At 45.9% G+C, this 14,732-nt stretch overlaps 1 protein-coding gene across 1 annotated transcript in view; it reads right to left on the bottom strand.

Annotated features, from left to right (window-relative positions):
* dnai1.2 (dynein, axonemal, intermediate chain 1, paralog 2) overlaps positions 1-14,732 on the bottom strand; it is a 355,371-nt gene that overhangs the window by 222,868 nt on the left and 117,771 nt on the right. Inside the window, exons 10-11 of the mRNA XM_068031491.1 lie at positions 13,958-14,042; positions 4,552-4,669 (exon numbers count right to left, since the gene is read on the bottom strand). Of these exons, the coding sequence (XP_067887592.1) occupies positions 4,552-4,669; positions 13,958-14,042 (203 nt within the window). The remainder of the gene's footprint in view (positions 1-4,551; positions 4,670-13,957; positions 14,043-14,732) is intronic.

The following is a 14,732-nucleotide window of genomic DNA, read 5'->3' on the forward strand; positions in this document are numbered from 1 at the left end:
TGCTATGTCCAGACTGGCCAAGAGAGTGTGGGAAAATGGCGCACTGACACGGAACACAAAAGTCCGAGTGTATCAGGCCTGTGTCCTCAGTACCTTGCTCTACGGCAGCGAGGCCTGGACAACGTATGCCAGCCAAGAGCGACGTCTCAATTCATTCCATCTTCGCTGCCTTCGGAGAATACTTGGCATCAGGTGGCAGGACTATATCTCCAACACAGAAGTCCTTGAAGCGGCCAACACCCCCAGCTTATACACACTACTGAGTCAGCGGCGCTTGAGATGGCTTGGCCATGTGAGCCGCATGGAAGATGGCAGGATCCCCAAAGACACATTGTACAGCGAGCTCGCCACTGGTATCAGACCCACCGGCCGTCCATGTCTCCGTTATAAAGACGTCTGCAAACGTGACATGAAATCGTGTGACATTGATCACAAGTCGTGGGAGTCAGTTGCCAGCATTCGCCAGAGCTGGCGGGCAGCCATAAAGACAGGGCTAAATTGTGGCGAGTCGAAGAGACTTAGTAGTTGGCAGGAAAAAAGACAGAGGCGCAAGGGGAGAGCCAACTGTGCAACAGCCCCGACAAACAAATTTCTCTGCAGCACCTGTGGAAGAGCCTGTCACTCCAGAATTGGCCTTTATAGCCACTCCAGGCGCTGCTTCACAAACCACTGACCACCTCCAGGCGCGTATCCATTGTCTCTCGGGATAAGGAGGCCCAAAAGAAAAAAGAAAGAATGTGGATGGCCCTACTAGAGAAGGGGCTACACTCGACCTCCTCTTAGGAAATGAGGATGGGAAGGTGGTTGATGTGTCAGTGGGGGAGCACTTTGGGACCAGTGACCATAACTCTATTAGCTTCAAGATAGTTATGGAAAAGTATAGCACTGGTCCTCAGGTTGAAGTCCTAAATTGGGGGAAGGCTAATTTCGATGGCATCAGACAGGAACTCTCAAAATTTGAATGGGAGAGGCTGTTTACAGGTAAAGGGATGTCTGGCAAGTGGGAGGTTTTTAAAAGTGAGATAGGAAGAGTTCAGGGCTGTCATGTTCCTGCTAGATGGAAGGGCAAGGCTGGCAAGTTTAGGGAACCTTGGTTGACGAGGGATATTGAGGGTCTGGTCAGGACAAAGAAGGAGGCATATGTCAGGTGTAGGCAGCTGGGATTGAGCGAGTCCCTCGACGAGTATAGGGGATGTAGGAGTACACTTAAGGAGGAAATTAGGAGGGCGTAAAGGAGCCATGAGATTTCCCTGGCAGATAAGATAAAGGAGAATCCTAAAAGATTCTATAAGTATATTAAGAGTAAAAGGGTAGATCGGGAGAGAGTAGGTCCCCTGAAGGATCAGTGTGGCAATCTATGTGTGGAACAACAGGAAATGGGTGAGGTCTTAAATGAATATTTCTCGTCCGTATTTACAATGGAGAAGGTCATGGAAGCTAGTGAGTTCAAGGGAGGGAACACTGATATCCTGGAGCATATCAACATTACAAAGGAGGAGGTGTTGGAGGTTTTGAAGCGCATTAAGGTGGATAAATCCCCAGGGCCTGACCAGGTGTATCCTAGGATGCTATGGGAAGGAAGGAAGGAGATTGCTGGGGCTCTGGCAGAGATTTTTGTATCATCGTTAGCCACGGGTGCGGTACTGGAAGACTGGAGGATAGCTAATGTTGTGCCTTTATTAAAGAAGGGCAGAAGGGATAAACCAGGGAACTACAAGCCGGTGAGCCTTACATCAGTGGTGGGAAAGTTATTGGAGGAGATTCTGAGAGACAGGATTTATATGCATCTGGAAAGGCATGGTCTGATTAGGGATCGTCAGCAAGGCTTTGTGCATGGAAAATCATGTCTCACAAATTTGATAGAGTTTTTCGAGGAGATGACCAAGAGGATTGATGAGGGCAGGGCGATGGACGTTGTCTACATGGACTTGAGCAAGGCCTTTGACAAGGTCCCGCATGGTAGGCTGGTCCAGAAGGTTCGAACACATGGGATCCAGGGTGAGCTAGCAAATTGGATACAAAATTGGCTTGGTGATAGGAGGCAGAGGGTGGTAGTGGAGGGTTGTTTTTCAGATTGGAGGCCGGTGACCAGTGGTGTGCCACAGGGATCGGTGCTGGGCCCTCTGTTGTTTGTCATATATGTTAATGACTTGGATGTGAATGTAAGGGGCATGATTAGTAAGTTTGCAGATGACACCAAAATTGGTGGTATAGTGGACAGTGAAGAAGGTTGTCTAAGGTTACAACAGGATATAGATCAACTGGGAAAGTGGGCAAGGGAGTGGCAAATGGAATTTAATGCAGACAAGTGTGAAGTGATGCGTTTTGGGAAGTTAAACCAGGGCTGGACATATACAGTGAATGGCAGGGCCCTGGGGAGTGTTGTTGAGCAGAGAGATCTTGGGGTGCAAGTACATAGTTCCCTGAAAGTGGCAACACAGGTAGACAGGGTGGTGAAGAAGGCATATGGCATGCTTGCCTTCATCGGCCGAGGCATTGAGTACAAGAGTTGGGACGTCATGTTACAGTTGTACATAACGTTGGTTAGGCCGCATTTGGAGTACTGTGTGCAGTTCTGGTCACAAGGATGTTGCCTGGTTTGGAGGGCTTGAGTTATAAAGAGAGATTGGATAGGCTGGGTCTGTTTTCCCTGGAGCAAAGGAGGCTGAGAGTGGACATGATAGAGGTATATAAAATTATGGGAGGCATAGATAGGGTAGATAGCTAGAGTCTGTTTCCCATGGTAGGGGTGACTAAAACTAGAGGCCATAGATCTAAGCTGAGAGGGAGGAGGTTTAAAAGGGATCAAAGGGGTAAATTTTTCACACAAAGAATAGTGGGTATGTGGAATGAGCTGCCTGAGGAGGTGGTGGAGCCAGGAATAGTCGCGACATTTAAGAGGCATCTGGACAGGTACTTGAATGAGCAAGGCATAGAGGGATATGGAATTAATGCAGGCAGGTGGGATTAGTATAGATAGGCATTATGGTCGGCATGGACGCGGTGGGCCGAAGAGCCTGTTTCTATGCTGTATGACTCTATGACTCTTTTTTCCTAATTTCCTTTTTAATTTCACCACTGCACTTTCTATACTCCTCTAGGCTTTCTGTAGTATTGAGCTTTTGGCATCTGACATAAGCTTTATTTTCTTGTCTTATCCTACTTACCCTGATTTTAATTGCTCTACCATTCGTGGTCACAACTTCAGTTGCCTAGGCCCCAAGCTCTGGAATACACCCCCTACACCGCTCTGCCTCTCCACCCTGCTTTTCTCCTTTAAGACATTCCTTAAAACCTAACTCTTTGACCAAGCTTTTGGTCATCTGACCTAATATCTCTTTTTGTAGCTCAGTGTCATACTTTGCTTTATAATGCTCCTGTAATGCCCCTTGGACATTTTATTATATTAAAGGCACTATATATGTTGTTGTCATTGTTGTTACTCTGTATGCTTTTTGAAATCCAGGAGGGTTAAGAGTTGTGAGTCCCACTCTTTTTCTTTGTGAGAATGTATTTGTTTTGAACCTTCTTTAGCTCCTCCTTGAACACCTCCCACTGCTCTGACACTGATTTACCTTCAAGTCGCTGTTTCCAGTCCACTTTGGACAAATCACATCTCAGCTTAGTAAAATTGGCCTTTCCCCAATTTTAAACTTTTACTCTTGAACTATCTTCATCCATTCCTATAACTATTCCAAATCTAACTGAATTATGATCACAACCACTAAAATGCTCTCCCACTGATATCCCTTGCATCTGCCCAGATTCATTTCCTAAAACTAAGTCCAAAACTTCCCCTTCTCTTGTTGGACCTGTAACATAATGGCTAAAAAAGTTCTGTTGAATACATTTTGAGAATTTTGCACCCTCTATACCTTTTACACTCAATTTATCCCAGTTAATGTTTGGACAGTTGAAATCCCCTATCACTGTTCTTTTGTTTCTGCACTTTCCAGCAATTTGACTGCACATTTGTTCTTCTACCTCCCTCTCACTGTTTGGGAGTTCAATAGTATACTCCAGCAGTGTGATTGCCCTTTTTTTTGTTCCTCAGTTCAACCCAAATGGCTTCATTTGATGACCCTTCTTGCATAACATCCCTCCTTACAGTTGTGAATGTTTCTTTAACCAAAATTGTGATGCCCACTGCCACCCAGCTCCTTTTTTATCTCCCTCTCTATCCCCCCTGAAGAAGAATGTGGTTTCAAGTCCCATTCCTGAACCTAAGCACATAAACTAGCCTGATAACACAGGCAAAACTGCATCAGTAAGTTGTCATCTTTTAGATGAAATGTATTTTGCCCATTTGGCAGGTTCAGGTGGATTTTAAAGATTCAATGACATTATTTAAAGAATAGCAGAGAGTTTCCCTGATGATCTGGCTAATAGGAGGAATTGAATGTTCATTTACCTCATTAAAGTTTGTCGGATCTTGGTGTGCAAAATAGATGTTTTTAACAGAAGTGTTAAGGTGCTACCTGAATGCAATTCTTGTTTCTTTCACTGCCACTTGTTGAACTTATATCCCATTTTATATTCTGCAATACTCACCAGCACATGCCAGTAACTGACAATCTCTTAGCTTTCTCATAAATGTATCTCCATAGAGGTAGAACGGTGCCTTCCTGTTCCCGGAATTCATCAGAAGGATCTTCAAAGTACTTAAAGTCTACATAAATAAAAGTAAAATTGAACACCGAATTCAATTAATACTATATTTAGATAACATAGTAAAGATAATAGTTTGCCTTAAGCAATGTTCTTAATCATTATTTATCTGTATATGGAAAATTCAAGTCTGGGCAGCTGAAATAGAACAGAGAAGAACTGAGCCCTGAAAATATTTCCTTGGTTTTTATTTCTTTAGTAGAGATATTCGCATTTTGTTGGGAGTGAAATTGGTCTCCGCCAGCAGCACAAAGTAGGCTCGTAGCAAATCGGTAACTAATTTTTCACTGCACCTGATCTTCTTTCCATGAACATTCACAGATTAATAGTTCAAATTCTTTTTGAGACTCATTTGCTAATATCACTGTCACTTTTACTTGGTTTGAAATTTAAAATAGAACCATAGAAAAGTTACGGCACAGAAGGAGGCCTTCCGCATCTGATCAGTCGCCTTGCAGGTTACAGCACTTCAGGTGCAAGTCCAGGTAACTTTTAAATGAGTTGAGGGTTTCTGCCTCCATCACCAATCCGGGCATCGAATTCCAGACACCCACCACCCTCTGGGTGAAAAGGTTTTTCCTCATGTCCCCTCTAATCCTTCTACTAATCACCTTAAATCTGTGCCTCCTGGTAATTGACCTCTCCCGTCGGGGAAATAGGTCCTTCCTGTCTACTCTATCTGGACCCATCATAATTTTGTAGACGTCAATTAAATCACCCCGCAACCTCCTCTGTTCTAAGGAAAACAGCCAATCCAATCTTTGCTGATAGCTGCAATTTCTCAGCCCTTTTAAATCTCCTCTGCACTCTTTCCAAAACAATTATGTCCTTCCTGTATTGTGGTGACCAAAACTGTACGCAATACTCCAGCTGTGGCCTAACCAGTGTTTTATGCAGTTCCAGCTTTACATCCCTGTTTTTGTATTCTATGCCTCGGCCATTAAAGGAAAGCATTCCATACGCCTTCTTCACCACTTTATCTACCTGTCCTGCCACATTCAGGGACCTGTGGACATTCACTCCAAGGTCTCTCACTTCCTCTACCCCTCTCAATATCCTCCCGTTTATTGTGTACTCCCTTGCTTTGTTTGCCCTCCCCAAATCCATAATCTCACACTTCTCCAGATTGAATTCCATTTGCCACTTTTCCACCCACTCAACCAAACCAGCTATCCTCTTCACTATCAACTACATGGCCTTATCTTGTGTCATCAGCAAATTTCCCAATCATGCTTCCCACATTTTCATCATATTAAATCATTAATATATACCGCAAACAGCATGGGACCCCACAATTAGCACTGTGGAACGCCACTGGAAACTGCTTTCCGTTCGTATTACCCTTTGTTTCCTGTCATTGAGCCAATTTTGGATTCAACTCGCCACATTCCCCTGCATCCCATGGGCTTTTACCTTTCTGACCACTCTGCCATGTCAAATGCCTTACTAAAATCATGTTTATCTTATTTAATATTTCACATTCCTCCTCTTTAATTACAATGTCTGCATCATCCCGCTTCTTTCTGTAGACAGAGACAGTAGACAGTACTCACTAAGAACCCTGCTCACATTTTCTGCATCCACACATTAGTTACCTTGTTCTTTTCCTTTTGGGCCTCCTTATCTCGAGAGACAATGGATACGCGCCTGGAGGTGGTCAGTGGTTTGTGAAGCAGCGCCTGGAGTGGCTATAAAGGCCAATTCTGGAGTGACAGGCTCTTCCACAGGTGCTGCAGAGAAATTTGTTTGTTGGGGCTGTTGCACAGTTGGCTCTCCCCTTGCGCCTCTGTCTTTTTTCCTGCCAACTACTAAGTCTCTTCGACTCGCCACAATTTAGCCCTGTCTTTATGGCTGCCCGCCAGCTCTGGCGAATGCTGGCAACTGACTCCCACGACTTGTGATCAATGTCACACGATTTCATGTCACGTTTGCAGACGTCTTTATAACGGAGACATGGACGGCCGGTGGGTCTGATACCAGTGGCGAGCTCGCTGTACAATGTGTCTTTGGGGATCCTGCCATCTTCCATGCGGCTCACATGGCCAAGCCATCTCAAGCGCCGCTGACTCAGTAGTGTGTATAAGCTGGGGGTGTTGGCCGCTTCAAGGACTTCTGTGTTGGAGATATAGTCCTGCCACCTGATGCCAAGTATTCTCCGAAGGCAGCGAAGATGGAATGAATTGAGACGTCGCTCTTGGCTGGCATACGTTGTCCAGGCCTCGCTGCCGTAGAGCAAGGTACTGAGGACACAGGCCTGATACACTCGGACTTTTGTGTTCCGTGTCAGTGCGCCATTTTCCCACACTCTCTTGGCCAGTCTGGACATAGCAGTGGAAGCCTTACCCATGCGCTTGTTGATTTCTGCAAGTTACCTTGTACATCTCTGATAAGCCCTACTCTTTGCTTAGTTCTCCTCTTGCTCTTAATGTACTGATAAAACATCCTTCGGTTTTCCTTGATTTTATCTGTCAATATTTTTTGATGTCCTTTCTTTGCTTTCTTAATTTCCTTTTTTACTTCACCTCTGCACTTTCCACACTCCTCTAGGCTTTCTAAAGTATTAAGTTTTTTGTGACTGTCATAAGCTTTCTTTTTCTGCTTTATTTTACCATTTTTGTTTCTAGATAACCAGAGGGCTCTGGATTTGCCAGTACCAACCTTTTTCTTTGTGGGGACGTATCTACACTGTGCCCGTAGAATCGCGCTTTTGAATGCCTCCCACTAGTTTGCCACTAATTTTCCTTCAAGTAGTTGTACCCAGTCCACATTCACCAGATCACCTCTCAGATTCATAAAATTTGCCTTCCCCCAATTTAGAACTTTCCTCTTGTTCTATCTTTGTCCTTTTCCATAATAATGCTAAAACTAACTGTATTATGGTCATTATCTGCAAAATGGTCACCCACTGCTACTTCATCCATTTGCCCAGCTTAATTTCCTAAGACTAAATCTAGAATTGTGCCCCCTCTCATTGGACTTTTTACGTACTGGCTAAAAATGTTCTCTTGAATGCAGTTCAAGAATTTTGTGCCCTCTGTGCCCTTCACACTGTTTGTATCCCAGTTGATATTAGGGTAATTGAAATCCCCAACTATAATTGCCCTTTTTTTTGCACTCAGAAATTTGCCTACATATATGTTCTTCAATTTCCCTCTCACTATTTGAATGTCTATAGTAAACTCCGAGAGCTGAATTTTACCGGCCCCTTACACCGTGGGTCGTGGTGCGGGGGCCGGTAAAATGCTGCAGAGAGAGGCCCGCCAGTACCCGCATATTACTGGCAGTGGCGGGACCTCAGTGTGGCCCCCTGCCGCTTGGCGGCGGCACCACAATTAGCATATGGTAAACAGTACTTACCTTTGCTGATTATGCAGCCTGCCGCCTCTCCACTGACACAGCCGGATTTTTCGCTGAACGGGCAGCTGTCACTTGCCATCCCGTTCACAATTGGAAAAGCCGCTGGGTCCTCTGAGGCAGACGTTGTCAACAGCAAAGGTACGTTCTGTTATTCAGGGGTCTCTCTCTGCATTACGGAAGGGAGGAGGGAGGGGGGATATTCAGGGTCCTAACTCTGCATTATTAAAGGGAGGAGGGAGGGGGCATATTCAGGGGTCTAACTCTGCATTCGGGAAGGGAAGAGTGGGGGGGGGGGGATATGCAGGGGTCTAACTCTGCATTCCTAAAGGGAGGAGGGAGGGGTGATATTCAGGGGTTTAACTCTGTATTTTGGAAGGGAGGAGGGAGGGGGGGATATGCAGGGGTATAACTCTGCATTCCTAAAGGGAGGAGGGAGAGGGGATATTCAGGGGCCTAACTCTGCATTCTTAAAGAGAGGAGGGGGGGTGATACACAAGAGTCTCACTCTGTATTCTGGAAGGCAGGGGGGATACACAGGGGTCTCACTCCGCATTCTGAAAGGGAGGGGGTCTGGGATGACTGGAGAGAAAGCTGTGCTGGCATAAAGGGAGGTACCATGTACCATCCCTCCGTTAACAGTGTAGGCTCTATGTTTGTGAGGGGGGCAATGGCACACCGGGCACCCTGTGTGTGGGGAGGATGCCAGAAAGGGCAGGAGTATTAAGGTTATATGGGTGGTGGGGGCAATTGATTCAGCTGGTAGGATCTTGATGTGGTCATGCTGTGCCACTCTGAGTGTTGGCCAAGATGGGCAATGCCATGGCACGCCACATAGTTGATCCAGAAAAGCAGCTGATGTACCCAGCAACACCCTGTTAGGAACCTTTGAATACATGCAGAGTTCAACTTTATTTATCACATGGAAATAGATATGACTTATCCTACATTGTGTGATCCTCTGCACGTGAGGATCCGTACATACCAGAGGCATGACCAACAGGCAGGTGTGGTCCAGGTAGAGGCCCTCAGTCTTGAGCAGCAGCCCGCAAGAGGAGATCGCCATTACGTTTGCCGTGCATCTACAGGCCCCACATGGCATGCCATTGGATGTCAGAGCACCAGTGTCAGAGAAGATTGCGCATTTTGAGAGAGTGGTGACATGTCTCTGTGCCCTGCTCAAGGATGACCTGCAGCCCATGGGCTCCGGTGGACATCTCATGCCTTGTTCCTCATATTGGCAGCGGTTCTCAAGCCTGATGCCTCTGCAGCCTTTTAGGGGCCAATCGGAGACCTTTGTGGGGTCACACAGTCGGCAGTGCACCGCTGCATCAGGGAGGTCACCAATGCCCTGCACTGGAGGGCTTGAGTTATCAAAAGAGACTCGATAGGCTTGGTCTGTTTTCCCTGGAGCGAAGGAGGCTGAGAGGGGACATGATAGAGGTATATAAAATTATGAGAGGCATAGATAGGGTAGATAGCCAGAGTCTGTTTCCCATGGTAGCGGTGCCTAAAACTAGAGGGCATAGATTTAAGGTGAGAGGGAGGAGGTTTAAAGGGGATCAAAGGGGTAAATTTTTCACATGAAGAATAGTGGGTATCTGGAAAGAGCTGCCAGAGGAGGTGGTGGAGGCAGGAACAGTAGCAACATTTAAGAGGCATCTGGACAGGTACTTGAATGAGAAAGGCATAGAGGGATATGGAATTAATGCAGGTAGGTGGGATTAGTATAGATAGGCATTATGGTCGGCATGGACGCGGTGGGCCAATGGGCCTGGTTCTATGCTGTATGACTCTATGACTCTATGAGTATGTCCGCTTCAGAACAGACTCTCACAGCCAAGCCCAGAAGGCAATTGGTTCTGGCATCATGGCCAAAGAACCATAGGTTGTAATGTTCATAGACTGCACTCATGTGGCCATCAGGCCTTCTGCCAGGCCACCACCTACAGACATCACCATTAAAGGAGCCCTCTCAATCTAGGTGGAGCTGGTATGTGAACACCGCAGATGCTTGCAGCGAATGTATGACTGCTTCTCAGGCAGCTGTCATGACACCTGGATCTTGCACCAGTCCCTGCTGCCACCGCTGTTCACTGAACTGGCTCAGATGGAGGGGTGGCTCCTTGGAGCTAAGGGCTATCCTTTGCAGACATGGCTCCTGACACCAGTGACAGACTCCGCCACTGCTGCAAAGGAGAGATACAACGCCAGCCACTGAGCTACATGAGCCACCACTGAGCAGGATATCGACATGCTGAAAGAGCACCTCCAATGCCTGTATGGGTAGGGTGATGCCCTGTACTACGGGCCGAAAATGCCAGCTCCTTTCTTGGCTGCTCTGCACAACTACGCACCTAATAGGGGCCAGGCCTGGCATGATGAGGAGAGATGTCAACGGGATTCCTCCTCGGACTATGAGGACGCTGAGGACCTACAACATGAAAGACGCATGGAAGGGGAGATGGCACCCAGGCTCTGCATGCAGGGCTGGCAGTGAGGTAGGGATGTACAGAAGTGGCTTATCAGACAAAGGCTTTCTGCAGTGGGCGGCACAGTGGCACAGTGGTTAGCACCGCAGCCTCACAGCTCCAGCGACCCAGGTTCAATTCCAGGTACTGCCTGTGTGGAGTTTGCAAGTTCTCCCTGTGTCTGCGTGGGTTTCCTCCGGGTGCTCCGGTTTCCTCCCACATGCCAAAGACTTGCAGGTTGATAGGTAAATTGGCCATTAGAAATTGCCCCTAGTGTAGGTAGATGGTAGGGAAAATATAGGGACAGGTGGGGATGTGGTAGGAATATGGAATTAGTGTAGGATTAATATAAATGGGTGGTTGATGACTCGGTGGGCCGAAGGGCCTGTTTCAGTGCTGTATCTCTAAACTAAACTAAACTAAACAATAGGAACCGACATGAGCTCTGCAAGCCACACATCACCCTCGCTCACCTACTGTGCACCAGTTCACATCTGCAGCATCCCTGTGTAAACCATTAAAGGCAGCAGCTGAGTGAGCCAATGTCCATGTCACCACATTCATGGAGATGGTCGTGAGTAATGGTGGCATGGCAATGATGTTATTGCATACTTTGGTTCTCCTGAAGGGCCAACGGTGCAAAGGAATATGACATTGGCGCTACATGCTGGCACACATCATTCGAAGAGAGAAAGGGACACACATGTTGGTGAGGAACTTTTGGTGAAAGATGTATTTACATTGCTGTGACACCCGTGCATTCCCATTTGTTTCAGTGTGTTCTCTGTAAACCTCTGGAATAACTTTTATGGTATATTTGTCTCACTTACTGGAATGTGCAAATGTATGATTATTCACCCAGGTGCAGCAGGCCTACAAGAAGGAATGTTACACTTGAGTGGGAGAAGAGGATCACAACTTCACAGGACACTGGGACACAGCAGCCTAAGTATGTGGCGGCAAAGCGGAAAGTGCTGGGTTCACTCAGCAGGTCAGGCAGCATCTTATTTTTTTATTCATTCATGGGATGTGGGCGTCACTGGCCAGGCCAGCATTTATTGTCCATCCCTAATTGCCCTTGAGAAGGTGGTGGTGAGCTGCCTTCTTGAACTGCTGCAGTCCATTTGGGGTAGGTATACCCACAGTGCTGTTAGGAAGGGAGTTCCAGGATTTTGACCCAGCGACAGTGAAGGAACGGCGATATAGTTCCAAGTCAGGATGGTGTATGACTTGGAGGGGAACTTGCAGGTGGTGGTGTTCCCATGTATTTGCTGCCCTTATCCTTCTAGTTGGTAGAGGTCGCGGGTTTGGAAGGTGCTGTCTAAGGAGCCTTAGAGTTAACTTTCAGGTCTGTGAACTTGGACAAGTTAACTCTGCTTCTCTCTCCACAGATGCTGCCTGACCTGCTGGATTTCTGCAGCACTTTCTGCTTTGCTGCCAGATTGACTGCAGCCCCACTCTTCAGCAGTCAGGTAAGTATTCTTTGACAGCTGTCAGGAAGCAGGTGCTGGGGCACTTAAAATAGGGCCCCAGCACCTGCTGCACAAATGTCAAAACTCTCGGTGCGCCGAATGTCCCGCCTTCCCCCATGTAGTATTGGGGTTAGCCCGCGGCCTCGATGGAAATGAGTCCCCGAGATTAATATCACGGGGGCTCGGCGGCGACCGGAGAATGCGGACGCGCCTCCAAGTTCAAAGGGCGCCACTGCAGAGCACAACAACCCAATAAAATTCAGCCCCTAGTAGTGCGGCTATCCCTTTTTAATTTCTCAGCTCAACCCATATGGCCTCATTTGATGATTCATTTAGCATATCATCCCTCCTCACAGCTGTAACTGATTCTTTAACCAATAATGCTACACCCCCTTTTTTATCCCCCTCTCTCTCCTGCCTGAAAACTCTATTTCCAGGGATGTTGAGCTGCCATTTTTGCCCCTCTTTAAGCCAGGTTTCGTTAGAGCAATGATATAATGCGGCATGTGACTATCTGTGCCCTCAGCTCATTGGCTTTATTTACTATACTCCTGGCAATTAAATAAATACCTTTTAACACTGCCAAATTCCTGTGCTGTACACTTTTTAACCTTTGCCTCTTCTGTCTTTCAGAGTCACTTGATAATTTTCTGCCTCCTGTTCCCTGCTCTGAATTTGTCCTACCTGAAACTGCCCTCAGGTTCCCATCCCCCTGCCAATCTAGTTTAAACCATCCCCAACAGCACTAGCAAACCTTGCTGCAAGGATATTCATCCCGATCCCATTCAGGTGTAGACTTGGCAATATTTTCCAAATCAGTGGAAATAAAAACTGGCGCTCTATATAGCAGGCTACTGATTTGTTCGCAGCCTTCTTCACACTGCTGGTGTATACCAATTTCACTCCCAATGAGTTCCATCATAGCTTATGGTGGTAGTCCAAATGAAATGTTGTAGAATATGAGTTGGAGCAATTAGAAATGCTCAGGCATTTGCCATGATATCCAGCTCAATGGAAAGAGTGGCCACCTGCATGGAGCATCAGATGCAGCAGGCAACCAAGGGCATGCTTGCCCTCAACAATGGCCCGCACACTCACACTTTAAACGGAATGGAAGAAAGCCTCGCCTTGGCCGTTCAGTACCTCACCGAACACTAAAGCAGCAAAATGCTCTCCAGCTCTTGGCTAGCAGGGAAGTATGGATGGGCCCTGAGAGGAAAGATGGAGAAAGTGGACTTGGAACTGGGACTCTGTTCAAAGTGCTCCAACTTCTCATCCCTTGCCTACCCAGCTCTCAGTCAGAGCCCCACATGCTGCTTCCAGCCTCAACGACTAAGTCTTCCTCCACACAGGTGCAAGTGGGGCAGTCAATGGCCGAGCCCTCACGGGCCCCAAAACCCAGAGGATGCACGCCATGGGCATCTCAGCTGTCAGAGCAGAGGAACCAGCAGCCTGCCTCTAGTTTTGCTGAAGGATGTAAAGCAATGGCACAAAAGGCGATTGCTACAGGAATTGTAAGCAACTCCCAGGACACTCAATAAGAAATTAGTCTCAAACATTATATTTTAACTTAAGAGTCATAGAGTCATAGAATCATTAAGGCACAGAAGGAGGTGATTCGGCCCATTGAGTCCATGTTGGCTCTCTGTAGAGCAATCCAGTCAGTCCCATTCCCTTGTTCTATCCTTGTAGCCCTACAAGTTTATTTCCCTCAAGTGCCCATCCAATTTCCTTTTGAAGTAATTGATTGTCTCAGCTTTCACCTCCCTTGTGGGCAGCGGGTTCCAGGTCATTACTACTCGCTGCATAAAAAGTCCTTCCTCACATCCCCGCTGCACCTGTTGCCCAAAATCTTAAATCTGTGTCCCCGGGTCCTGTGCACCTCTATCAAATCTCCCTTCAATTTCCTTTGAATAAAACTTTTCTAGAATTAAAAGGTGTATATTTTCTCCTTAATTTTGATCTTTTTTTAATTTTACATTTCTAGTTCACCTTGTGCAATGTCATCAAAAGAGTTCTGGTTCACCATTCGTTCCACTATTTTGGCAGATTTACCAACCCTTGTAATATCATCACTCTGGAACAAATAAATATAAATAAGAAAAGACAGAAGCAAATAGTCATCAAAACAAATGTTGAGCAATTTTTAACACAATTATAAATGATTAGCAAATTTGAATTCACCCAGCACAAAAAAGCACCATGTTAAATTCTATATAAAAATGGTACCAAAGAAACAGAAGAAATAATTGAATATGTTTTGCATTATCCATAAGTGAACTAAAGTCATACACATATTCTAAGTTTATAATAGTTTTGTATTCCCAACATACTTGATTAAAAATATAAAGAAAGGCCATTTGGGTTTAATATCTTAAAAGATGGTAATTAGAAAGTTTTAAAATGTCAAATGTACACTGAAGATAGTATACCCATTGAATGTTATGTATTGTAATTTTCCAAATATAATAAGCACTCTTCCCAGAAAAATGTATCTAGAAGTTAGGGTGCATATTATACATGGCAACAAGTCAAAACATTTTTTTTTTGCAGCCGGTCAAGAACATCTTTTCTAGATGCATTGCTAATGCATACCTCCTATAAATGTTCCATTTCAATGGTATTTCTTTTAAATTTTTCATTTTTCTAAGGCATTAATGAGAATCGTCTCTTGTTTTTATTAATGTGTCTGATCCAATATCCAATATTGCAATATGGGAGGCACCTTATGATATAAAACTGGTTGTCTTCCAAATCATCAGGCATG

This window comes from Heterodontus francisci, chromosome 1 (assembly GCF_036365525.1).
Source record: "Heterodontus francisci isolate sHetFra1 chromosome 1, sHetFra1.hap1, whole genome shotgun sequence".
Classification (NCBI taxonomy): Eukaryota; Metazoa; Chordata; class Chondrichthyes; order Heterodontiformes; family Heterodontidae; genus Heterodontus; species Heterodontus francisci.